General features: G+C 52.8%; 1 protein-coding gene across 1 annotated transcript; it reads left to right on the top strand.

Moving 5' to 3' along the window:
• The first annotated feature begins 135 nt into the window (after positions 1 to 135).
• On the top strand, positions 136 to 25,565 carry rab3gap1 (RAB3 GTPase activating protein subunit 1). The gene is given in 26 exon segments (XM_062456456.1): positions 136 to 232; positions 366 to 421; positions 1,044 to 1,119; positions 1,249 to 1,384; positions 2,072 to 2,150; positions 2,333 to 2,452; positions 4,324 to 4,489; positions 4,637 to 4,736; positions 5,345 to 5,426; positions 5,614 to 5,682; positions 7,072 to 7,145; positions 7,324 to 7,416; positions 7,825 to 7,994; positions 8,262 to 8,372; positions 8,571 to 8,743; positions 9,362 to 9,416; positions 10,986 to 11,306; positions 15,125 to 15,262; positions 17,284 to 17,511; positions 19,718 to 19,814; positions 20,047 to 20,150; positions 20,849 to 20,890; positions 20,893 to 20,966; positions 22,548 to 22,650; positions 24,162 to 24,185; positions 25,274 to 25,565. Coding segments are annotated over 26 exon segments (2,994 nt in total). The 5' UTR covers positions 136 to 175; the 3' UTR covers positions 25,520 to 25,565.

The following is a 25,565-nucleotide window of genomic DNA, read 5'->3' as shown; positions in this document are numbered from 1 at the left end:
AACAAAAAAAATGCCTTTCACATGGCAGTAAAAAATAATGTTAGAAAATACACAAACAGACAAAGTTGTGACGAATGCTAGATAGCTTGCTTTCCCTTTGGTCCATGAGTTTGTTCCTTGACTATATACTTTTCTTGACAGCCCGCTGTACGTTGGTTTAACGTCATTGCACGTAATGCAACGTGGAAAAAAAATAATAAACACAAAATCCATCATGGCGGCTGACAGTGATGTGAGTACTTTAGCTCAAATAATCAACAAAGCTCTTAACAGCTATTCAATTAAAGTTCGCACAATAACAGCACTAATAATTCAAATCAGTGGGCCCTTACTATATTAATCTCAATCATTCATTTATATTGCAGCCCGAGTCGGAGGTGTTTGAGATCACGGATTTCACCACCGCGTCGGAGTGGGAAAGGTTAGAGATAGCTAACGCTAAGAAATGTAGCTAGACCATCTGCCTTGAAAGTTATTTCATGTTCATCGTCTGAACATAATGAACGTGGCCGTTGTTATCTGTTAAGTGTCCGAGAAGTATGTGACGAAGAGATTGTTTTGTTCCGAACCCGCTAGCAAGCACAAACTAGCTAGCCAGTTGGCTAACTGATAATGTTTGCTAACCAACAACTTGTTATTGCTAGCTAGCACTACAGTATCTGTCATTTCTTTTTTGATATCCGTCCTTTATCCATTCTTTTCAAGTTTATGGAATATGCAAATGTATCAATCAATCAGTCACATGCATTTTACATTGCATTTTACATTGGATGATAATTCGCCAAATAACACCAGTAGGCACATTTTTATGGTTTTATGGAGACTAAACGTTTTGCTGCATCTCATGGCGAAAACAACCCATTACTGTACGAAACGGTTATTTTATCTAGCTTTTTACAAAATATGTATCACTGAAACTCTTCTCTCTGTGTACAACATGTAAAAGTGCCAGTCTGGACTTCAAAACAGATGTATGTATGTGACATGAGACTTGTGTATTCAGTTTGGCTGTGCCTGTTAATTCCCTGACTTTGGTCTCTCAGGTTCGTGTCCAGAGTTGAGGAGGTGTTGAATGACTGGAAGCTGATTGGCAACTCTACAGCCAAGTCCCCAGAGAAGGTAACCAATCAACTGTCACATAGTCACGCACATTCTCACCAATGAAGAATCACACAAACACCCATCAGTCAGTGTCTTCTGTAACAGCTTCACACATTCACGGATGCTGATATGTCCTGTTTCATCCAGGGTGAATATACCAGCGGCACCTGGGGGGAGAAGACTCTGGATATCAACTTTGCAGATTTCAAGTTCTCCATAACGCATCACTTCCTGAAGCAGGAGTCTGATGACTTGGCGGATGGGAAGGAGGCCGCAGAGGAGGGTAGGTTGGGATCCTTATAACCACAGTCCCACCCAGCATGAATCATGTTTCCTAGCTAGCTACTGAACTAGCATCAGTCCCACCCAGCATGAATCATGTTTTTTAGCCTGCTAGCTACTGAACTAGCATTAGCAAGATTCTTGAAGATTCTTTAATATGGTAACAGGTGGCTACTTTATAACTGCAAACAAATTCCATTTACATTAGTGGTGACTGACTACTTTCAAACAACACTTCATTTAGTCAGAGATATGTCCAGATGAGAATTGATCTATTGAGATCCCGAGGACCAAATCTCCATGGACACACACTCACTTCTAATCAATATCCAGCTAAGAGTGGTCAGGAATGGAAAATGATTGATCAAGTTTCTGGTGACCTAATGTGAATTAAATATGGACATCAAACTGTCCAGAGCTTTTACAATATATATCCCTCCTCTCTCCTCTCTCTCTCTCTCCTCTCTCTCTCTCTCTCTCTCTCTCTCTCTCTCTCTCTCTCTCTCTCTCTCTCCTCTCCTCTCTCTCTCTCTCTCTCTCTCTCTCTCTCCTCTCTCCTCTCTCCTCTCTCTCTCTCTCTATCTCTCTCTCTCTCTCTCTCTCTCTCTCTCTCTCTCTCTCTCTCTCTCTCTCTCTCTCTCTCTCTCTCTCTCTCTCTCTCTCTCTCTCTCTCTCTCTCTCTCGTTAGATGCCTTCCCCATGGCCATGCAAGACCTCCTCTGTATGAACAACGACTTCCCTCCCCGGGCCCACTGCCTGGTCAGATGGTGAGCAGACCAGCTGACCTCTGACCCCTGAGCCTGAGCTCAGCTGAACACCTCGTCCTTTGAACTGTCCCTCAATGTTTACCTTGTGACTTGGGGAGTGAGGGATTTCTGTTGAAGCTGGACTTTACTGATGCCTGCTGTCTGTAACAGTCCACTGTGTGTGTGTGTGTGTGTGTGTGCAGGTATGGCATGAGAGAGTTTGTGGTCATATCCCCAGGAGCAAACTGTGAGGCCATCGTCAGTGAGTCCAAGTGCAACCTTCTCTTCAGCTCCATCTCCATCTCCCTGGCCAACACTGGCTGGTAAGGACCCGTCACCCAGGGCAACGCACACCGCGAAGGAACCTTAACCCCTAGCGCAGGTTCAAAGGCTTCCTGCCTGGTTAGTCACCATCATCCCCACAGCCCGCGGAAACAAACCATTTGCCGTCCCTATGGTAACCAAAGAGCAATAAAGAAAAGTGTGACGATAAAAAAAGATGCCTAATTACAGTTGTGCTAAAAACACATTTCTTGTGGACAAACTGGCCGTTTGAGGGTTTGTTAAAACTGCGGCACGGATGATTTGTAACGAACAGATGAGGCAGCGTGAGATCCTCTCAGATCCACACAGCAGCTGACCGCGCCGCCCCTCTGTAGAGCCGCCGCGCCGCCCCTCTGTAGAGCCGCCGCGCCGCCCCTCTGTAGAGCCGCTGTGTAAAAATAGAATTGCGGTGGGGGCGGCACAAGCTCTTTACCCGTGGCATCGCGTTGCAGCGGGGGTCACTGCGTAGCCATGGCAACTGCAGACGAGGATGTTTTTGGCGGGAAGGGCTGCCGGCAAGGTTGTCCGCCCTCCCGCTTGGGATGATGGGAGATGGAGTTCATCCCGTGCTCTGGTACGACCCACTACCCCGGGCTGGGCGGAGACCGTTGAAGGGCAGAGTGTTGGATTGGTTTGTTTGTGAGCGTTAAGTACTGTTTAGTGCAGAGATGATTGTTGACGAGTACGAACTCAACACTGCAGAACGCAGCTTGTTGGTTTTTGAAGTGTCATCAAACGACGCGGTCGGCATGCAGAATCAGTGACAGAACGCTGATAATGTCGCATACAGTCAATTCACAGCCTCTCTTTTCACTTACCAAGGATCATTACACTCCGAACATCCACTGGGAGGCTGAACATTACCTCACACCCAACCTGCAATTCCTCATCCGTCCACCAGGTGCTGCTCTGCAGCCGTGATAAAATAACAGATGTGGAGGTCTGCCATGCAGCTCCATCCAGCACACCTGCATTAAGCCTGTCTCCATCCTGTCCACCAGCACACCTGCATTAAGCCTGTCTCCATCCTGTCCACCAGCACACCTGCATTAAGCCTGTCTCCATCCTGTCCTCCAGCACACCTGCATTAAGACTGTCTCCATCCTGTCCACCAGCACACCTGCATTAAGCCTGTCTCCATACTGTCCCCTGCACACCTGCATTAAGCCTGTCTCCATCCTGTCCCCTGCACACCTGCATTAAGCCTGTCTTCATCCTGTCCCCTGCACACCTTCATCAAGCCCGTCTTCATCCTGTCCTCCAGCACACCTGCATTAAGCCTGTCTCCATCCTGTCCCCTGCACACCTGCATTAAGCCTGTCTTCATCCTGTCCCCTGCACACCTGTATTAAGCCTGTCTCCATCCTGTACCCTGCACACCTGCATTAAGCCTGTCTCCATCCTGTCCCCTGCTCACCTGCATTAAGCCTGTCTCCATCCTGTCCCCTGCACACCTGCATTAAGCCTGTCTCCATCCTGTCCCCTGCTCACCTGCATTAAGCCTGTCTCCATCCTGTCCCCTGCTCACCTGCATTAAGCCTGTCTCCATCCTGTCCCCTGCTCACCTGCATTAAGCCTGTCTCCATCCTGTCCCCTGCTCACCTGCATTACGCCTGTCTCCATCCTGTCCCCTGCTCACCTGCATTAAGCCTGTCTCCATCCTGTCCCCTGCTCACCTGCATTAAGCCTGTCTCCATCCTGTCCCCTGCTCACCTGCATTAAGCCTGTCTCCATCCTGTCCCCTGCTCCCCTGCATTACGCCTGTCTCCATCCTGTCCCCTGCTCCCCTGCATTAAGCCTGTCTCCATCCTGTCCCTGCTCCCCTGCATTAAGCCCGTCTTCCCCCTCTCCTCTGTCCCCGCGGGAGCAGCCAGGTGCCTGTGTTCGTCCAGATTCAGCAGAAGTGGCGCAGGATGTACGCCGGGGAGTGTCAGGGCCCGGGGGTGCGGACCGACTTTGAGATGGTGCACCTGCGCAAGGTCCCCAACCAGTACAACCACCTCGCCGGCCTGCTGGACATCTTCAAGTCCAAGATAGTGAGTACAGAGCGCCGGTTGGAGACTGGCCGTTCTGAGGGCTTGATCCACCCTGTATTTATACATCTTCGGAGGGGAAAACCCAGAAAACAGGTGCTCCTCTCCCTGCCTAACTGTCTCCCTTTCCTCTCCTTCCTTCTCCACCAGGGCTGCCCTCTGACCCCCCTGCCCCCCATCAACATCTCCATCCGCTTCACCTACGTCCTGCAGGACTGGCAGCAGTACTCATGGCCCCAGCAGCCCCCTGGTGAGTGCCCCATAGGCCGCAACTATAAAAATCAGGAAGTAGATACGTGGGCAACTAGCTATTGTAGTTCAAGTGAGTAACGTAAACAGTCCTCGCCCTCGGGGTGAGATCAAAGTCCACAGCTGTTCAACGCTTCCCCACGCACTAGCTTACTTTTTTGGGATATTGATGTAATGTACTTGCTCAACTTCCATCTTTGCTCCAGATTCTGTAGTGGCTTCTTCCCAGAGTTAAGTAGCTCTCTCCGGGCTGGTGTTTAGCATGAGACGAGCGTTTTGAGTGGTTGGGGCGGGCGGAAACCAGTAGGAGGTCGAAGAGCTGTTTAACCGGCTTACAAATGGACGCCATTTTCTGCTCCCCTCCAACGGTACGAGAGGGAAGGGAGTAGGCGGGCAGAGGTCAGCTAGATGTTCTTGTAACTCTGCCAGGGAACTGAGTGTGTGTGTTGGTGTGAACTCTTTTTCAGTATGTACAATGCAGCAGCCATTCGCCTCGAAGGGTATATGTAACATGTTTAAGAAAGCCACTTTTTGTGTGCGTGTTTGGTTTTGTTGGTTCTTTGTGAATAAAGAGGGTCTGAGCTAAGCGTGTCATGTTCCCGCCCGCAGACTTCGACGCTCTCCTCGGAGGCGAGGTGGGAGGCGTGGAGTTCGGGAAGCTTCCTTTCGGCGCCTGTGAGGATCCAATCAGGTGAGCCCTATCGCAGCCATGACGACAAGGCACGCTAGTTAGGGATGGTTTGGTGGTTCTCCCCCCTCATGATTTAGTTTTGAGACTTGAGACCTGCAACATCTGTTTGTTAACAATAGGAGATATATGTGAAATTAACCTTTTTAAAATATATATATTTGATTCTCTTTGTCAACGTGTGTTTTAGTGAGCTTCACCTGGCCACCACGTGGCCTCACCTCACCGAGGGCATCGTCGTGGACAATGACGTCTACTCGTAAGCGTGAACCACCCATCCTCTGGTCTCTCCTCTGCTCTCTCCTCTGCTCTCTCCTCTGCTCTCTCCTCTCCTCCTCTCTCCTCTCCTCCCCTCTCCTCCTCTCTCCTCTCCTCCTCTCTCCTCTCCTCCCCTCTCCTCCTCTCTCCTCTCCTCTCCTCTCTCCTCTCCTCCCCTCTCCTCCTCTCTCCTCTCCTCCTCTCTCCTCTCCTCCCCTCTCCTCCGCTCTCCTCTCCTATCTCCTCTTCTATCTCCCCTCTCCTCTCCTCTCCTATCTCCACTGGTCTCTCCTCTCATTCCTCCTTGACAAAACGCCTGCAGGAGCCAGAATGTTTTATTAAAAGCTTTTCACCTTCCTGAGTGACAGCAGCAGCAGTGAAAGACGAGGTGGGAGGCGGGGGTCAACGTTTTGAAACGTCTCTTCTGAGGCAGACGAGCGGCAAAGAGCTCACGCACACGCCGAGGTGATGCCGACGCTCGGAACAAGTTCTAGAACCTCTGCGACAGTGTGAACAGGTTCTGTCGCCCATTTTAATTTCCAGGGCGTCAGACAGTGTAGGTGTGTGAGGGGGTGGATGTGGAGGAGGTGAATTAGAGAGAGAGAGCGAGGACAGGGAGGAAGGAGAGAGGGAGGAAGTGAACGAGTGTGGAAGTAGAGGTGGGTTTAACAAGTACCTCTGTAGTGGTGTCGGGCTGCATTAAAGGCCAAATTGATTCACGGACAGCAAATTTTCAGCTTTCCCAGGTCTAGGCTCTGAAAACGGTGCTCAGCGAGCCGTCGTATCATATTAACGCTGTTTGTGTTTCCTCTGCGTCCCTGCACCCCCCCTCCCAGCTCCACTCACGGTGTTCCATCCTCTTCTCTGTAATTATGCACAAGATTCTTTTTTTTTGAAGCATCTCAGAAAATCTGTGCACCTGAAGCAGAGGAGGATGGACTGGTGATGATGGTGATTACCCAGCCAGAGACAAGCAGGTCCACCTCCAGGAGATCTGAGGAGTTATTTACATGTTCCAGAAAAGGAAAGGAGAAAAGTGAAGCACTTTTGACGGGGAAAGGTTAACGTGAATTAACTTAAGGTTATTTACATAAAAACTAAGCTTCAAGTAAACACAATGCAGTTCTCCAGTCAAAGGAATTCAGCAGTCGGTTGCTGTGGAATAAAAATGTGAATATGCGATTTTTTTCATTCTTCACGCATTCAAAAGGATGAATTTCAAGAACACATCCAAATGTAAAAATGTTGCCATGACTATCGAGGCAGAGAGCAAATAAATGGCCGTTGTGTGTCCTAACCTTGACCGACAATGGTGGTCTGCTGAGTTTGGACCCAGCAACCTTCCCCCATGTGGTCTGACCATATGTCCTCTCCACGTGTGACCCTACAGTGACCTGGACCCTCTCCAGGCCCCTCATTGGTCTGTGCGAGTCCGCAAGGCTGACAACCCCCAATGCCTGCTGGGTAAGATCTTCCATCCACTGCCAGAAGTAGTGATGGGAAAGAAATGTTCGCATCCCACATCCGATGTCCATGAAATATTATTTATTGGGAGGGGTCCAGTCCCTTTATTCACCCCCTGGAAGGCGAGGTGTGTGTAATGACGCTGAGGGGGATTTGAACCTTTCTCTTCCGTGTCCAGGAGACTTCCTGACGGAGTTCTTCAAGCTGTGCTGCAGGAAGGAGACCACCGAGGAGGTGCTGGGCCGAGGGGCGGCCGAGGACGAGGGCAAAGGTCAGTCGCATCACCTGTCCAATCAGCATGAAGTTCACCACGGCTCCATGTTGACACTGTCCAAGCAGTCCCTCCCCTTGCTGGTGTCCTTCCCCCTGTTCCTATTGGACAATGCCAGGCTGGTGAAACCAACATGGGGGGGAGGGTGCCTTAATCCTGGGTTTGTTTAGGTTTTTACACACACATACACACACACACACACACACACACTGAGAATCGGAGCTTGCAGATGGAAGGAAGGCAGAAGATTTTCTCTTTGTTTCACCAGACGCTTGTTTGTTTACCGATGCGTGTCGAGATAGCATATGCTCTACCAGCTTCCACCTCTCCACTTCCTGTTGTGATACGCTTCTTTCCTGTCCCCCCCCCCCCACACCCCCCACCCCCGGCTGCCTGTGGTTGCCCCAGACAACAGTGACATCACGGCCGCCCTGTCGAAGCTCACGGAGCCTGCGGCGGTGCCCATCCCCAAGCTGTCCGTGTCCAACATGGTGCACAGCGCCCGCAGACGCATCCGCCGCCACCGCCGCGTCGACGAGTCTCCGCTCAGCAACGACGTCCTCAACTCCATACTGCTGGTGAGGGGGCACACACACACACCAGACCGGAGTGTCAGCTGTGACGAGCCATGAGGCCGTGTGTGTAGAATCCGATGTGTGTTGTAACCCTCTGAAGGCTTAAAGAGGATTTGGCTCCTCAGACATCCAGAAGTGTCTTTACCTTCGTGGCCAGGTGTAGGCACATTCGTGTGTGTGTGTGGGTGTGTGTCCAGAAGGCAGCCAGGTGGTGAGGGTTGTGCTGCACTCACGAGCGGACTCACACTGGTGTGTTTTGTGGTGTTTCAGTATCTGTTTCCCGACGCGGCGGTGGAGAAGACGTCCTCCGAGGCGAGCGAGAGCAAGGCCCCGCAGTCGAGCACAGATGGAAAAGGGGAGCAGGAGAAGGACTCGGACTACGTAGGTTATGTCTGGCCTGCTGTCTATGGGCTGACTCACAGACTCTCCACGGATTCACCTCAGAGCTGCTCTGTTGTGGTTAAGATGTTGGATGTAATGATGGGTGGGTTATTTGAGTAGCTTTGCAGTTGTGGTGTTAGCTACTTACTCTGTTGTCTCTCTGTCTCTGTCTCTCTTTCTCTCCCTGTCCTCCTCCAGAACCTGTTTAACCAGCTGAAGTCAGCGCCCAGCGACAGCCTGACGTACCGCCTGGCTCTGTGCGTGTGCCTGGTGAACTTCTACCACGGCGGGCTGAGGGCCGTGGCTCACCTGTGGCAGGAGTTCGTCCTGGAGATGCGCTACCGCTGGGAGAACAACCACCTGGTGTACGGGTGAGGGACCGGAGCCTGCCCTCTCACAGAACCAGCCTGTCTAGGCCCTCTCTCACAGAACCAGCCTGTCTAGGCCCTCTCACAGAACCAGCCTGTCTAGGCCCTCTCTCACAGAACCAGCCTGTCTAGGCCCTCTCTCACAGAACCAGCCTGTGTAGGCCCTCTCTCACAGAACCAGCCTGTCTAGGCCCTTTCACAGAACCAGCCTGTCTAGGCCCTCTCACAGAACCAGCCTGTCTAGGCCCTCTCACAGAACCAGCCTATCTAGGCCCTATCACAGAACCAGCATATCTAGGCCCTCTCACAGAACCAGCCTGTCTAGACCCCTCTCACAGAACCAGCCTGTCTAGATCCCTCACACAGAACCAGCCTATCTAGGCCCTCTCACAGAACCAGTCTATCTAGGCCCTATCACAGAACCAGCATATCTAGATCCCTCTCACAGAACCAGCCTGTCTAGATCCCTCTCACAGAACCAGCCTGTCTAGATCCCTCTCACAGAACCAGCCTGTCTAGATCCCTCACACAGAACCAGCCGGTCTAGGCCCTCTCTCACAGAACCAGCCTGTCTAGGTCCCAGCGTGTCCCAGCTTATCCCTCTTCTCTCTCCATGTGCAGGTTGGCCGGTGGCTCCCCTGACCTCCGCTGCTGCCTCCTGCACCAGAAACTTCAGGTGACCACAAGTAGCCTGTCCATCCATCCATCTGTCTATCCATCCATATACCCATCCATTTATTCATCCATCCATCCATATACATGCACGCATCCATCAATCCACATCCATCCATACTGAGCTACAAACATACAGCGTACATAGACATTACTGTTATCACTAGTCACAAGTCTGTTTTCTCAAACATGAATAGGCTGGGTGAGAAAAGCTCTTTGTAAGTTTCTACAACAAAGAACGATGGCACGTCCTTTGATAAAGACACACAATAAGCCCCCACGCACAAATACTGAACAAAGGCAAAATGGAAACATTAATCCAGTACGAAAAGTAATCTGTCCGCTGAACATTTGTATTGCTTAGTGGGGATGCAGCAGGATGCATTAGGAAGACGGTCGCTAGTTTACGAGGAGCCAGGACAGTCAGCCAGAGGTCTGCATTAGAGCAGAATTACACCCGCTCACCAAAGGAGTCCATCTCAATTTAGTTTAATTTAGTCGTGATGAGGATGGGAGGAACGTAGTGGGGGGGGGGTTGAGGAGGGACGGCTGGAACACAAAATGGCGTGTCGCGAAACAGAGAGGAGCACAGACGTGCATTTCACGTGTGGGTGCTTGTGGGGCGTTGCCGTGGCGCGGGTGTTTACGCTGTGCCAACAGAGGCAGCCAACGTTGTTTCTGCGTGTCTGAGCTGCGCGGCCGGCCTGGCTGAGAGGCAGGGCGGGAGAGCAGCGCCTGCTTCCCTGCGGAGGGGCTCTGGTTTCAGTCTGGGATCCACACACCCAGACCCTGTTGTTGTTCAGCCACCCACGCACCACCTGCGGGAGAGAAACAGAGACTAATAAAGATGTCCAGAGAGAAAGGGATGGGAGGAGGGAGGGAGAGAGATGGGGGTGGAGGCGGAGGGAGGGAGAGTGAGAGAGCGTGATGGGAGGAGGGAGGGAGGAAGAGAGGTATGGAGGTGGAGGTAATATCTCGGTGGAGAGGCGAGGCGGTGAAAGTGAGACAGGAGGGACTCAGCCTTTTCTCCTGCAGTCTCTAATAACAGCGGCGTCCGGACACAGTCGGACGGCAAGCTTGTGGCTCACGATCTTCCGGTTCATCTTTCTATTATTCCCTCCATCCGTCTCCCTCTCTCCATATTCATTCCTCACACTCACTCCTGCCCCCTCCCCCCCATCTCTTTCTTTTTTTACTCCCCATTCAACTAATCATGAGTCAGTATTACAGGAAAGAAGTGAGCCTTATTCACAGTAATAAAGGGCCATGCCAGGCTAGAGCACTGGCTCAGAGGAGCGAGAGAGAGGGCGAGAGAGAGGGCGAGAGTGAGGCTCTGGGGAGAGGCTGGGCAGTGATTATGAGAAATGGCTCGATAAGGGGGGGGGAGGGGGAGGGGGGGTGTGAAGAGACTAAGACACTACTGTGAGATGTGCACACACTCTCTTACACACTCACACACACTCACTCACTCTCTCTTACTCACTCACTCACACACACACATCCTCCCAAAAGGTTGCCTTTAGCTCCGCAGCATCCCAGCACTCATCACTCTCTGTCTCCGCTCCTCGCCCAGATGCTCAACTGCTGCATCGAGAGGAGGCGGGCGAGGGATGGTGGGCGGCGGGCCCCAGGGCCCGGGAGGGACAGGAAGGCGCCCGGACGCCTGGGCCCCGACAGCGCCGCGCCCGCCGCGGACGGCAGAGAGGTGTCCTCCGGGAAGTCTTGGGACTCGTGGAGCGACAGCGAGGAGGAGTTCTTCGAGTGTCTGAGCGATACGGACGAGCTGAAGGAGACCAGGGAGCCCAGCAGGAGCAGGGCCGAGGGGCGGCTGCACCCCCACGGAAACATGACCCTGATCCACTCCCAGGAGCCCCTCTACATCCCCGTCACTCAGGTCAGAACACGCACCGGACACCGCTACAGACCTGTTCTAGAACGTAGACAATAACAGATCTGCCCAAAATTCTAGAATGTTCATCAAAAAAAGGTCTAGATGTATTTAGATTTCTGATGCTCTAAACAAGTATTTCTACCATTTTCCTACCAGTGTTGTGAGGTTATGTCACCGGATGAGAGTTCTGAGAACAATGTGTCTTTTATTTACGTGAAGTCACTTGACGAGCCGTTTGTACGAGAGACAAGTAACCAACTGGATTTAAAATCTAAAAACAAGATTATTCCGCTCAGTTAGATGTGCAGTTTCTGCAGAGCTTCATTCAGGTCAGAGCGTGCAGCGTGGCCACGCCCCCCACTAGGTTCCTGTGTGCAGCATGGCCACGCCCCCCACTAGGTTCCTGTGTGCAGCATGGCCACGCCCCCCACTAGGTTCCTGTGTGCAGCATGGCCACGCCCCCCACTAGGTTCCTGTGTGCAGCATGGCCACGCCCCCACTAGGTTCCTGTGTGCAGCATGGCCACGCCCCCCACTAGGTTCCTGTGTGCAGCATGGCCACGCCCCCACTAGGTTCCTGTGTGCAGCATGGCCACGCCCCCACTAGGTTCCTGTGTGCAGCATGGCCACGCCCCCACTAGGTTCCTGTGTGCAGCGTGGCCACGCCCCCCACTAGGTTCCTGTGTGCAGCATGGCCACGCCCCCACTAGGTTCCTGTGTGCAGCATGGCCACGCCCCCCACTAGGTTCCTGGGTGCAGCATGGCCAGTAAACCATGTTGCTGATACCCACCCCACTGTCTGTAACAGCGAACAGTGGATAGAGAATCAGCCAATCACAAAGCTAGCTTGGAACCACCTGTTTCACCGACACAAATGGATTACGTCCATGTGCCCATGCATCATACTTCCGATTTCCAGGCACATTCACATTCTTTACCAATTCACAACACAGTCGAACAATAAATCAACACTGCACTAATTAGCTTGAACTATGCAATATCACTTATTTGGTGGGCAATACAGATAGGAAGTGTTTCTTAATCACGGTGCATATACATATGCACACACACACTCTTGGTAGTGTTGACTCAGGCGTAATATGCAACGACGGAGGGTCCTGAAGCGTTTATGAGCGCTGATTAGGGCTGTGAGGAGAGCTAGCGGGAGGGCTAGCGGGAGGGCTAGCGAGAGGGCTAGCGGGAGAGCTAGCGGGAGGGCTAGCGGGAGAGCTAGCGGGAGAGCTAGCGGGAGGGCTAGCGGGAGGGCTAGCGGGAGAGCTAGCGGGAGGGCTAGCGGGAGAGCTAGCGGGAGAGCTAGCGGGAGAGCTAGCGGGAGGGCTAGCGGGAGGGCTAGCGGTAGAGCTAGCAGGAGCCCTCCCAGCGCTGCCCTCTGAGAATGGCCTGGAGAGATTTGTGGCTCCTCGCCGCCTCATCAATTATAGAAGGCGGCTGAATAGTGGAGACTAATTAATGCAAAAAGGCTGACCCTGTTCAATAATTAACTCTGGGAGAGGTGAGGGAAGGGGAGCTGGTGGCAGACACACACACACGCACGCTCACACACATACACACACACACACGCACGCAGGCTCACACACATACACACAGACTGGACATGTTGTCATACATCCACCAAATGCAGATACCTTTTCACACACAGACTGCAGATGTGTGAAGACGAGACTTGGACACAGTACAGACTTAAGAGAGCGGAACGGAAAGGCGGTAGGAGGGAGGAGGAGGAGGAGGAGATGGATGGAGTGTGTGAGTGTGAAAGTAACGAGCGTCAGCACTTCTTTGCTGGCCAGACGGCTTCACACTGGGCCTCTGTGTGTGTGTGTGTGTGTGTGTGTGTCTCACACACACACACGGCCCACTATCTCGGGCTATCATACCGGGTTTGTTTCTCAGAGGAATAGCTCTCTCTTCGACCATCTCTCTCCTTTCCTCACACCTGTCTCCAAACTTTCTTTCTGTTTCTTTTCCCGCCCTCTCATGTATCACTTTCTCCAGCCGTCACCCCTCTCCCCTCATTTTCTTCCCTCTTCATCTCTCTCAGAATCTGTCCTTCTCCCAGTGACATTCTGCATCTCTCCGTCTATCTTTCTCTGTCTCTTGCGTCCATCGATTATCTGTGTGTCTGTGAGATACTCACTCTCTGTCTCTCCCGTCGCCTCTCTCTCTGTTTACCTGCCTCTTCTTCCACTACCCGTTTCTCCATTTTCTTCCCGCTCTCTCTCGCTCTCTCTCGCTCTCTCTCTTGCTCTCTCTCTTGCTCTCTTTCTTGCTCTCTATATCTCTCTCTCTCCCCCCACCTTTCTCTCTCTTCCTCCCTTCCTTTCCCCGGTGTGTGGGGGGCAGGTGGAGGAGAGGGCCTGTAGGGGTGTGTGTGTGCAGGGCTGATGGGGATCATTTCACATTCATGATGTCGTCTCTTCATTTGTAACGAGGCGGACGGTGGAGCGAGTCTCACCTTCCCCGGCTTTAATTAGTCTACGGGTAAAAGTGTTGTTTCTCGCGCGCCCGCCACCCCCCCCACCTCCCATCCTATTTACACTCTCCACACTCTCAAGAGCTTCACCTAATGGCTCCTCTGGCAGGGTGGGTTTTTATTTCATTAGAAGTCGCTCCGAACGGGAACTGGTTGAGAGTTTTTTTTATTTAAAAAAAAATATATATATTCTTCCCATGCAGACAGAGCCGTACATTAATCGGTGGCAGGGGAAACCATTAAAGCCTGCAGAAAATGCAAAAGACAAACAGAAAACGACTACTTTGGGTTACATTTCGATGTTTTTTATTCACCGTTGTGTACGTGGAAGTGTGTGTGACGAGGGAGGGATGGTTGACTACCATCATCCCATTGTGGCATATTAGCTTGTTGTGCCCCAAGGTGCCGTTCTGAGTCCGCTGTTGGTTGGACAATTAGTTTTACGTCTTGTCCACAAGATAATAGTCAGGTGAAACTTCTTGGTGATTGAACTGTGGTTTCAAGCTATTCGATTACAGACTAACTTTAATTGTAAGTAATACCAAAGAAGGTTGATTTGGAACCATAAGGAAAGCCAGAGGGCAGAAATTAAACGAGACAATTTTCTTCAGTAGATTTTATTGAACTTTTGTAGACATTCCTTAGTATAGCTGCGGTACTGTACGTATCACTCTATCCGGATCAGTGCCTGCAGTATCTAAAGTCTCAGAATAACACACAAAGACATATCCCATCGGCCTATTCTGTCTAAGATTTTTATTTTTTATTTTACACAAAAACAAAGTAAAAAAAATCAAATAACTACCTGTCAATTACGAGCGTAAAAAGTTCTGTTAACGGTGTCTGTGTTTGAGATGGGACTTTTTTTCCATCCTGTGGGGTTAGCGGGGGCTGTGTTAACGCGTCTCCACCAGGGAGGCAGCGGGGTTCATTAGCAGCGGCTGATGGGATTTCTGGCAGCGGCGCTGAGGCGCTGAGGGTACCCAGGTGCTCCGCCGTGCCCAAGCCCGGTAATGAAGCTGACGAGCTGTCAGTTCTCTGTCAGTCCGGTCTGGGGGTCCGACAGGGTCACCTATACAGGCAGGGGCCACGCCTGTGCATCTTTGGGGCCAGCAAGACACACACTGAAGGATTCACAGGCATCGGGACGTTACACCACAACACTAAAAACAGTTTGAGGAGTTCAAGACTGGATGGTGTATTTATTTGAATCATCATTGAGAGAATTGAAGTGAATACTAATTGACCTCAAACACACACAAAATGCAAAACGCAAAAGCCAACATGCCAAACCCACAGTGAACATGTGAGCCGTTCTCTGTGGCCCCCAGGAGCCCGCTCCCATGACAGAGGACCTGCTGGAGGAGCAGTCGGAGGTGCTGGCCAAGCTGGGCACGTCAGCCGAGGGAGCCCACCTCCGCGCCCGCATGCAGAGCGCCTGCCTGCTGTCAGACATGGAGTCCTTTAAGGTAGGGGACACACACAGACACACACACACACACACACACACACAGGGGCTGCCTGGTGACGGGCACAGCAGCTTGTTAGTCCTCAGGATGGAGAGGAAGTGGTTTGATTCGTCCAGGCTACGTCCTTCTACTCTCACAGGGAACAGACTAACAGCATTATCAAGGAACTGAGGAAGGTGTGATTCTTTATGTTTGACTCAAAGTGGTTTTGGCTTGACCAAACGTATAGTTCTTTCTTTTGGGGTCAAGAATGGCAAATACCTTTTAAAAGATAGAAAATCTTCTGGATGGACGCTCTGGATAAGAGCGTCTGCTAAATGACTAAATGTAAAATAGATAATAATAATAATAATCATTCATTAGTCCTACTTAGTTTACTAAGTACTAAATAATGGGTGTGTACATGGATTCTGTCCACGACAATGCAAGCCACCTGCCAACTTCAAGCAGTTGGCTCTGAGAATTTCCAACACAAAGTCCTCTGTGCCGTCCTGAGGGGCTCCTGTTTTTCTCTCAGCAAACCTTGACAAGTCGCCTTCCCCCACACCGTTAGGGGACTGCAACCACGCAACTCTTTTTTTAACTGCCCCACTAAATGCTCTACTTTACACTTTATTCTCCTCCTCCCTCGGTTTTTTTGGGCCACAGAAGTCCTCAACAACAGCTGACACCAGAGCTGGAGATGAAGACAGAGAAAGACAGAGAAAACAGAGAGAATTCAGGTATAGCAGTAAATGAACCCCCTAAGCCCATAGAATGGCCTCTAAATTTAGCGTGGAGCCGTGCCTGTAATTGTGCTTAGCCAAGCATAATCTGGCATTTTGCTTTAATTACTGTCTCCCTCCGGAGGTTGAGAGCCGACATGGGTGCCTATGATGAATGGTGTGACTTAGGACTGTGACAGGTCTCTAGCTCAGGCCTCTCCATCTTGGATCATCCTGCAGTCAGCTTCCGTCCTCCCTGAGACACAATGCACAACTCTCACAATGCACTCTCACACACTAAACAATGAACGCACACATATTCTCACAATCCATACACCTCCTTTTCACACAGTCCATCTCCCCCTGTAAGGGGACAGCCACAGTGTACCCCTGGGGCTGTGGAGGAACCTCTTGTTTCGACAGTTAGGGTTAGCCACCCCCGAGGTCCCCCCCTGAACCGGGTTAGCCACCCCCGAGGTCCCCCCCTGAACCAGGCTGTCTCTCCCCTCCATCACGGATGGCTCAACCCATTCTCTCCACGACAAACACCCTCTTAATTATCCTGCCAGAATGGACGAGAGGAGAAACTAGGAGATGCTTTCCTGGGGGAAAGGTTACACACACATGCACACACACACACACAGACCTATACACGTGAACACACAGTCACTGACAGACCTACACGCACACGACCACACCGGAAAGGTTTGCCTTGAGTCCCTGTCAGTCCAGACAGTTGACTTCCAAAGGATGCTGGGAGATTGAGTCATTTCACCCAAGTTAAGTGTCAGTTAAGCCATTAACAGACTGATGTCCTGAAACATGGTATGAGTCAGTCAGGCTGGAGGTTTGACGCAGGAAGTTTGCCACTGGGAGTCTGACAAGCCATTGTGCGCTGTGCATTAGTGTACAGGGAAACGGTGAATTGTCGGGTACTTAAGTCGCAATGTGAAGTCAATTTCACCCCTCACCACCTGCCTCTGTGGATCCACCACTTGGGTCCCGGCACAACTCCTAGGAGAGGGAATTGAAATGTTGTGGAAGTGAACATTAACATGTGTAAGTTGTGTGTTAAGCAGAAGGGGAGTGTGTAGCATGTGTAAGTTGTGTGTTTAGCAGGAGGGGAGTGTGTAGCATGTGTAAGTTGTGTGTTTAGCAGGAGGGGAGTGTGTGGAGGAGGCTGCAGAAGGTTGGGAGGTGGAAGGGAGCGAAAACAGAAAAAGATGGATTCAAAACCTAACAATCCCCCCTTCCCCCCCTCCCTCCCTCATTCTCTTCCTTCCCCCCTCCTCACCCCTGTCCCCCCCCACCCCCCAGGCTGCTAACCCAGGCTGTGCCCTGGAGGACTTTGTGCGCTGGTACTCCCCCAGGGACTACGTGGAGGAGGAGGCGGTGGACGAGCGTGGCGAGGCAGTGGTGCGTGGTGAGCTCAGCGCGCGGATGAAGATCCCCGGGAACATGTGGTCGGAGGCGTGGGACACCGCCAAGGTCACGCCCGCTCGCCGCCAGAGGCGCCTGTTTGACGACACCAAGGAGGCGGAGAAGGTAGGCTGGGAAGGACCAGGGGTGCTGTACACACTGCAGAACCAGGGGAGCTGTACACACTGCAGAACCAGGGGTGCTGTACACACTGCAGAACCAGGGGTGCTGTACACACTGCAGAACCAGGGGAGCTGTACACACTGCAGAACCAGGGGAGCTGTACACACTGCAGAACCAGGGGTGCTGTACACACTGCAGAACCAGGGGTGCTGTACACACTGCAGAACCAGGGGAGCTGTACACACTGCAGAACCAGGGGTGCTGTACACACTGCAGAACCAGGGGAGCTGTACACACTGCAGAACCAGGGGAGCTGTACACACTGCAGAACCAGGGGTGCTGTACACACTGCAGAACCAGGGGAGCTGTACACTGCAGAACCAGGGTGCTGTACACACTGCAGCTAGCCCCCAGCCTCAGCCCTAGCCCCCAGCCTCAGCCCTAGCCCCGAGCCCCCAGACTTCAGGTCTGTTCAGAAGAGCAGTATGGTACCAGCTTGCAAAACTCAGCTACCCTTACAATCTGGCCCTGGCTCATCGGCCCCGTTTCAACCAATCCCAATGAAGGGTGGGGGGCGGGGCCTGGTGGGAGCACAGGAAGTGGGTCAGAGCACAAGGTGTCCCTGTCACGGGTCCTCTCTCTCCCCCTCCTCCCCCTCCTCCCCCTCCTCCCCCTCCTCCCCCGCCCCCAAGAGTTTAAATGGAGTTCAGGGCAACCTTGCCCAGCGTTGAAGGTTGTGCGTCGCCAGTTACGCCGCAAGCAACCTTGATCCCCCGCCTGTGACAGCCGACTCTCTCTTTCAGGGGAAAACTCCAGGTGCAGGATTTAGTTTGGAATTAATGTGCAGATTTAATTTTTCTCTTCCCTCTGTCCTCCTCCTCCGTGCTCCAGTAAGTTGTCCTCTCTCCCCCTCTCCAAGGAAATGACAGAAGTGCTTATATATTCACAGTCCTCTGATTGCACTCCAGATCTTTGCTGGGGGGGAGGGGCAGGGGGGGGGGTCACCTGGCAACAAGAGTGCCACGTCCTGGTCGCCCCGTTTGCAAAGCGACCGTCTTTCATCGGGAACGGCAAATCAAATTCCCCCAGCCCAACCTTTCTCAAATCTCATCACCCGCCCCCCCCACCCCCACTCCCCACCCCCAACAGAGCCGACATAACAGATGACCCTTGTCTCGCGTCCACAGGCGGAGAGGCGCGCTAGAACCCGACCCAACCTCAATTGCTCACACGCACGTTTATGCTGAGTCCGCCCCGTTATTCAGACAAGAGGGAGAATGAGCCACTTACTCAGAGAACAATGCCTTTTGAAATGTCAAGTACCTAACCCCAGAGTTCATGACAACCTCTGCTATTGTAACCGTGAGACAGAGGGAGGAAGGGGGGGGGGGGGCAGGGAGGAAGGGGGGGGGGGCAGGGAGGAAGGGGGGGGACTGGAGGAGAAGGGGGGGAGGGGGGCAGGGAGGAGGAGGGAGAGGCCAGGGAGGAGGGGGGTGGCAGGGAGGAGGGGGGTGGCAGGGAGGAGGGGGGTGGCAGGGAGGAGGGGGGTGGCAGGGAGGAGGAGGGAGGCAGGGAGGAGGAGGGAGGAGGGGGGTGGCAGGGAGGAGGGGGGTGGCAGGGAGGAGGGGGGTGGCAGGGAGGAGGGGGGTGGCAGGGAGGAGGAGGGAGGCAGGGAGGAGGAGGGAGGAGGGGGGTGGCAGGGAGGAGGGGGGTGGCAGGGAGGAGGGGGGTGGCAGGGAGGAGGGGGGTGGCAGGGAGGAGGGGGGTGGCAGGGAGGAGGGGGGTGGCAGGGAGGAGGAGGGAGGAGGGGGGTGGCAGGGAGGAGGGGGGTGGCAGGGAGGAGGGGGGTGGCAGGGAGGAGGGGGGTGGCAGGGAGGAGGGGGGTGGCAGGGAGGAGGGGGGAGGAGGGGGGTGGCAGGGAGGAGGGGGGTGGCAGGGAGGAGGAGGGAGGAGGGGGGTGGCAGGGAGGAGGGGGGTGGCAGGGAGGAGGAGGGAGGAGGGGGGTGGCAGGGAGGAGGAGGGAGGAGGGGGGTGGCAGGGAGGAGGGGGGGTGAAAAAGGGAAACTCTGAGGAGGTTAGAGGTAATGTGTGAAATAAAGTTAGTAAAGATCCAAAACAAGAGAACTGAAGCGTTCCCTGGTTCAAATCCCCCCACACACACGTTTACCGTCTGCTAACTGAACCTGTGATGTTGCCGCCCGGTCTCCAGGTGCTGCACTACCTGTCGGTCCAGAAGCCTGCCGACCTGACCCGTCACCTGCTGCCCTGCGTCCTGCACGCCGCCATCCTCAAGGAGAAGGAGGAGGGTGAGTCTCTGACCGCACGGCTCTCAGGGACAGCGTTAGCCCTCCGCTGCCTCTGCTCAAGCCTCAGAAACCTGTCCGCCGCTGGAATCAGAAGAACGCTTTCGTTTGTGCTTCTGTTGTGAACGCCGTTCTTCTGTCGAGGAAAGACAGCGTGTGAGACGTGTCAGATGGGAGTTCTCTCTAACGTACTCTCGCTTTCTCTCGTTTCGTTTCTGGTCTCTCCCTCTCTCAGAGTCAGTGGAGGATATCCCGTCGCTGAGGAAGTTGATCCTGCAGGTGACGTCTCATGCTAGCAAGCTGCTGCGACACCCCAGCCCAGACTACAAGAAGCTGGAGGTGACCCTCCCCCTCCCTCCCTCCTGAGATCTCTCCCTCTTTTCTCTGTCTCCCTCTCTCTCTCTCTGTCCCTCCCTCCCTCCTGAGATCTCTCCCTCTTTTCTCTGTCTCCCTCTCTCTCTCTCTGTCCCTCCCTCCCTCCTGAGATCTCTCCCTCTTTTCTCTGTCTCCCTCTCTCTCTCTGTCCCTCCCTCCCTCCTGAGATCTCTCCCTCTTTTCTCTGTCTCCCTCTCTCTCTCTCTGTCCCTCCCTCCCTCCTGAGATCTCTCCCTCTTTTCTCTGTCTCCCTCTCTCTCTCTCTGTCCCTCCCTCCCTCCTGAGATCTCTCCCTCTTTTCTCTGTCTCCCTCTCTCTCTCTCTGTCCCTCCCTCCCTCCTGAGATCTCTCCCTCTTTTCTCTGTCTCCCTCTCTCTCTCTCTGTCCCTCCGTCCCTCCTGAGATCTCTCCCTCTTTTCTCTGTCTCCTCTCTCTCTCTCTGTCCCTCCCTCCCTCCTGAGATCTCTCCCTCTTTTCTCTGTCTCCCTCTCTCTCTCTCTGTCCCTCCCTCCCTCCTGAGATCTCTCCCTCTTTTCTCTGTCTCTCTCTCTCTGTCCCTCCGTCCTCTCCCCATCATGCTTTTATCTTTCTCCTCTCTCCTCTCTCCCCCCCTCTCTCCCTATCACTCTGTTGATCTGTCTCCTCCTCTCTCTCGCCCGCAGGAGGTGATCAACCAGCTGATGGTGGTGGAGGCGTTCATCGCCCGCGCGCCCGCTCCCTCAAGGCCAAGTTTGGCATCGGCAAGGGAGAGGGGGGGGAGGAGGGGGAGGAGCTGGAGAGGTAAGAGGAGCCTCTTCTGAGTCTCTCTCCTCTCTCTATCTCTCTGTCTGTCTTGAAAGCTGCCCTGCTACTGAACACAGTACTTCGTAGTTTCTGTGAGAGAGAGAGAGAAGAGAGAGAGAGAGAGAGAGAGAGAGAGAGAGAGAGAGAGAGAGAGAGAGAGAGAGAGAGAGAGAGAGAGAGAGAGAGAGAGAGAGAGAGAGAGAGAGAGAGAGAGAGAGAGAGAGAGAGAGAGAGAGAGAGAGCGAGCTGTGGCAGACATTTTGTAATCATTTCTACCTTTCATACACTCTTCTTCCTCCATCCTCTGTTGTTCCTCCATCCTCTTGTGTACATTCGCCTCTCTCTTTATTAATATCACCTTCCCTCCTCTATTTCATCACTCTCTCCTTTGGGAGGGGATGAGGGGGAATGGTAATAAATGTTGGGCAAACAGAGAGAGGAGGTCATTTGAATGGTCCACAGTACGGGGTAGGGCTGCATTCCACTACCTAGCAACACACACACTCACGCACACACACTAAACACACTCATGCACACACACTTAATACTCACTAAATACACACACACTCACTCACTAAACAAACACACGTGCACACACACTCACTAAACACACACACACTCACTAAACACACGTACACAAAACTATCTGTGACACACACGGGTGCTAACACAAACAAGCAGACACTTCTGGTGCCTGTCACAGTGTTGCATGCAATATTAAAACCTCAGCCCACCTCATCACCACCTTCCAGCCCTCATGGAAGCTCCACTCCAATAAGAGGATATCAGACTGAGGCAGGGAGAGGGAGAGGCAGGGAGAGAGAAGGGGAGAGAGAAGGGGAGAGAGGGATAGGGGATAGGGAGACAAAAAGAGTATTAGTGGACATGTAGTTGACTGGTCTCATCCAGACAGAGAGGCGTAGACACAGACAGGCAGTTGACAGACAGACAGACAGACAGTGGATTGACAGACAGGCAGACAGGGTAGTGTGTCAGTGAGCTGAGCTCCTGGAGGGACCATGCAGCCCTGTCACCCAGCCCAGGGCCGGCCTCATTAGGAGGACACCCTGGGCAGGCCCTGGAGCACCAAGCCTCTCCTCTGACTGTCTCTCTCTCTCTCTCTCCCCGTCTGTCTCTCTCTCCCCGTCTGTCTCTCTCTCCCCCGTCTGTCTGTCTCCCTGTCTCTCTGTCTGTCTCTTTCACCACTCGTTACTCTTCCACTTTCTTCCTCTTTTAAAACCCAGTTATGGTAAAACTGCTTGTCAGGTATGTGTGTCTGTAGACTGGCAGGATGCCCGGAACATCATTTAATAACACAGTGTGTCTGTTTCCACCTGGCAGATAGGGAGGGGGGCAGGACGGGGAGGACGGGGTGAGGGTGTGAGGATGGGGCGGGGGTGCCTCTCTGTCTCTGTTTGGCTCCCTGTGTCTGGTGTCTGTGTTGTGACTTGGTGTGCTCCCCCCAGGTTCGTGGGCTCCCTGTGTCTGGTGTCTGTGTTGTGACTTGGTGTGCTCCCCCCAGGTTCGTGGGCTCCCTGTGTCTGGTGTCTGTGTTGTGACTTGGTGTGCTCCCCCCAGGTTTGTGGGCTCCCTGCTGGAGGAGCCTGAGGTGCTGGTCCTGGGAGCAGGACGAGGACCGGCCGGCAGCATCATCCACAAGCTGTTCGTCAGCGCACAGAGGGTGAGACGCACACACACACACACACACACACACCCTGCTCTTCCAACATCAACATGGCAGGAGGCCACACCAGGAATCCACCTGCCAGCCTAACACTCCCCCACCCCCCTCAAACTGATTGGCTTGGCGCAACAACACACACACCGTTTAAGTGCCACACAAGCATGCTGCTGAGCTGTCAACATCTCCAGAGGGGGCGGAGCTTCTGTAGCGCATAGCAACACTGACAGAGGGGGTGGAGCTTCTGTAGCGCATAGCAATACTGACCACGCTGGAGTTTGAGCAACACAGTCGATTTGATTCTGTCACCTCAAGTCAAGCTCTATATTTCACAGCTTAAAAGATCCAGACAGTTATATGTCTGTAACTTTAACCAAGAAGTCAGTAAACATAAGAAATCTGTTTTTTACAAAAAAAAATTGGAGCAACAGAAGTTTGATGGCCTGAACAACAGATGTCTGTTATTTTGCATGATGTACTCTGAGAGAAGGCAGACAGACACACACACACACACACACATACAGACACACACCTGGCCCAAGCAGCATGTTGATGTCTGCATGCCTTGTTGACGATGCAAATCAAAATTCTTTGTAACATAAAAAAAAAAAAAATGGCATCTCTTTCGACGACAGACTTCGGTTCCCCTGCATCGGCTTCTCTCGCCTCTTTAGAGAGGTTACTGAAGTTCACCCATCGCATCGATGCATCGATGAAGGCGGTCTGCTTCGATTCTGATGCATCCCATATGTTTGAGTTGGTGTAGCTGAGACAGAATTGAATTTAGTTTGATAAATGCGTCATTCCCAGCATACGTCAACAGACTCCTGGCCCCAGACCAGAATAATTGCTTGTGAAACACAGATGAATACTTGGTTCTGTTCGCTGCTTGCCTGTTCAGAACAAGGGGGAAAAGAGTTGGAATATTTGTCTCATTGCTACTTCTTTCTTCTCTCTCTCTCTTTTTTTGTACGTACCACAAGATGTCTGAGTGTTAAATTATAGCCTGTGTGTTGCCAAGCTCTAAATAGATAGTCTAGTAATTATCTCCAGCATATGTAAATCAGGTGGAATCAGCGAATCAAATGAGGTGAGTGCCTCGGTTTGGGGGGGGGGGGGGGGGTGGATAGAGAGAAGAGCAGGAGAGATGGAGAACCTCCCAGTGAGGGGGCTTATCCACGGTTCTGCAGCATGATGTGGTTCTGCAGCATGATGTGGTTCTGCAGCATGATGTGGTTCTGCAGCATGATGTGGTTCTGCTCTTGGGACAGCGCTGGTGTGCTATAGGGAACTGAGAGAAGGTCGTTGTGTGTGTGTGTGTGTGTGTGTGTGTAGATGCATGCGTTGGGGGAAACAACATGAAGCGGAACTCAAATTCTTCTCCTAATCCCCCGACTTTGTGTCTTGTTGTCGTTTCGTGTTTCTTCTTCTTCTTCTGTGTTTTTGGTTGTGTTATGTTGTGTTTTTGTTGGTTTCTCTCCTCTAATGCTGCTTGGCTCACCCATGTCAAGCTGTCTGACTACACCAGCGATGAGGTAAACCCAATAGTAGTAGCAACCCCCTGACACACACACACACACACACACACACAAACACAATCTTCTCCCCTCCATCTACCACCCTCGTTGAGAGTGTGAAGCCAAGGCAGGAATTCAGACGATTACAGTCATCTTCAGTGGAGTAATGGTCGACAGACGGGGCCTTGACAATTTACCACCCGTCCCCAAACCCCTTACCCTCTCCCCTCCCCCCACCCCCTACCTCCACCCCTGGGACAAGGAGACAAGAACAAGAGGTTTCCCAAAGGGAGACCACTTATGTCGCTAGGAACCTCCCCTATACTGTACACCCAGTGATCTCCATCCTACACACACACACACAACCTTCCTAATGCTAATCAGCTTCTTGTTGTGTGTCCATGTGCTCCCGTTTTCACCAGAGTTTTCTGGTGGACATGGAGGTTGGTTCCATATGCAGGGCTTTAGTTGTTTGATTGTAGACGGGAGGGAGAGCTAGCCAGCTATGTTTGATCCTCCTTGGCTGTAGTTCTTATCCTAGCGTAGCTTTGATCTCCTGGCTCCCCTCCAGGTTAACACCCCCCCCGCGTGAAACAAAAGCATACATTGATCTAGAAGCGCCCACCTCGTCGCTCAAATCCATCCCCCTCAGCCCCCCCTCCCACGTCTCTCAGGACAGACTTACAAGATGCAAGGAGACGTTCGATCATTCCTAATCAGCTGCTTAATTTATGTAGTGTGTTTCTCCTGTAAAAGTAGATTGTGTTAGAATAGTCCCCCCCTCCCCTTTACCACCCAGTGCAGCTGTTCCCCCCCCCCGCTACCTCTGATCACTCTCAAGCTAGTTTGTTTTGCTTGGCTTTCCAGAGCCGGCAGCAGAATGACATGGTTACTTTATTTTCTTATCTTCCTCATGTCTCAGATGCCAAACCTAGTTACTCTCACGTCGTAGCGCCCTGGGCCCATAATCCTCGTGTAATAGTCTCACTCTCAAACTTAGTTCTGCTGGACATAAATCCACACCTCCCCCTCAAAGTTGATTCGCCAGCGAGACTCACCACCCAATCCAACCCCAGCGTTCCTCTGACCCCTCCCACCCCCCACAGGCCGCGCTATTGGCCCCGATGGACGAAGACGCCGGACGGGCGGGCGGTTCGGAGGACCGGCGGTTAGCGGGCGGGGCTGGGGTGCCTGACTTCCCCTCCCCGGCCGGGCGGGAGATCCTGCTGAGGACGTGCGTGCCCAGGCCCGCGCCGTACTCCAAGGCCCTCCCCCAGCGGCTGTTCTGCGTGCTGATGAGGGAGGACTTCAGGCTGGCCGGGGCCTTCTCCTCAGACACCTCCTTCTTCTGAGGGGGGGCGGCTCTGGAGGGGGGGTGGACTTCGTCTGACGCTCGAG

Source organism: Osmerus eperlanus, chromosome 3 (assembly GCF_963692335.1).
Source record: "Osmerus eperlanus chromosome 3, fOsmEpe2.1, whole genome shotgun sequence".
In the NCBI taxonomy this organism is placed as follows: domain Eukaryota; kingdom Metazoa; phylum Chordata; class Actinopteri; order Osmeriformes; family Osmeridae; genus Osmerus; species Osmerus eperlanus.
The sequence above is the reverse complement of the archived record's forward strand: the minus strand, read 5'-3'. Positions and strand labels throughout refer to the sequence as shown.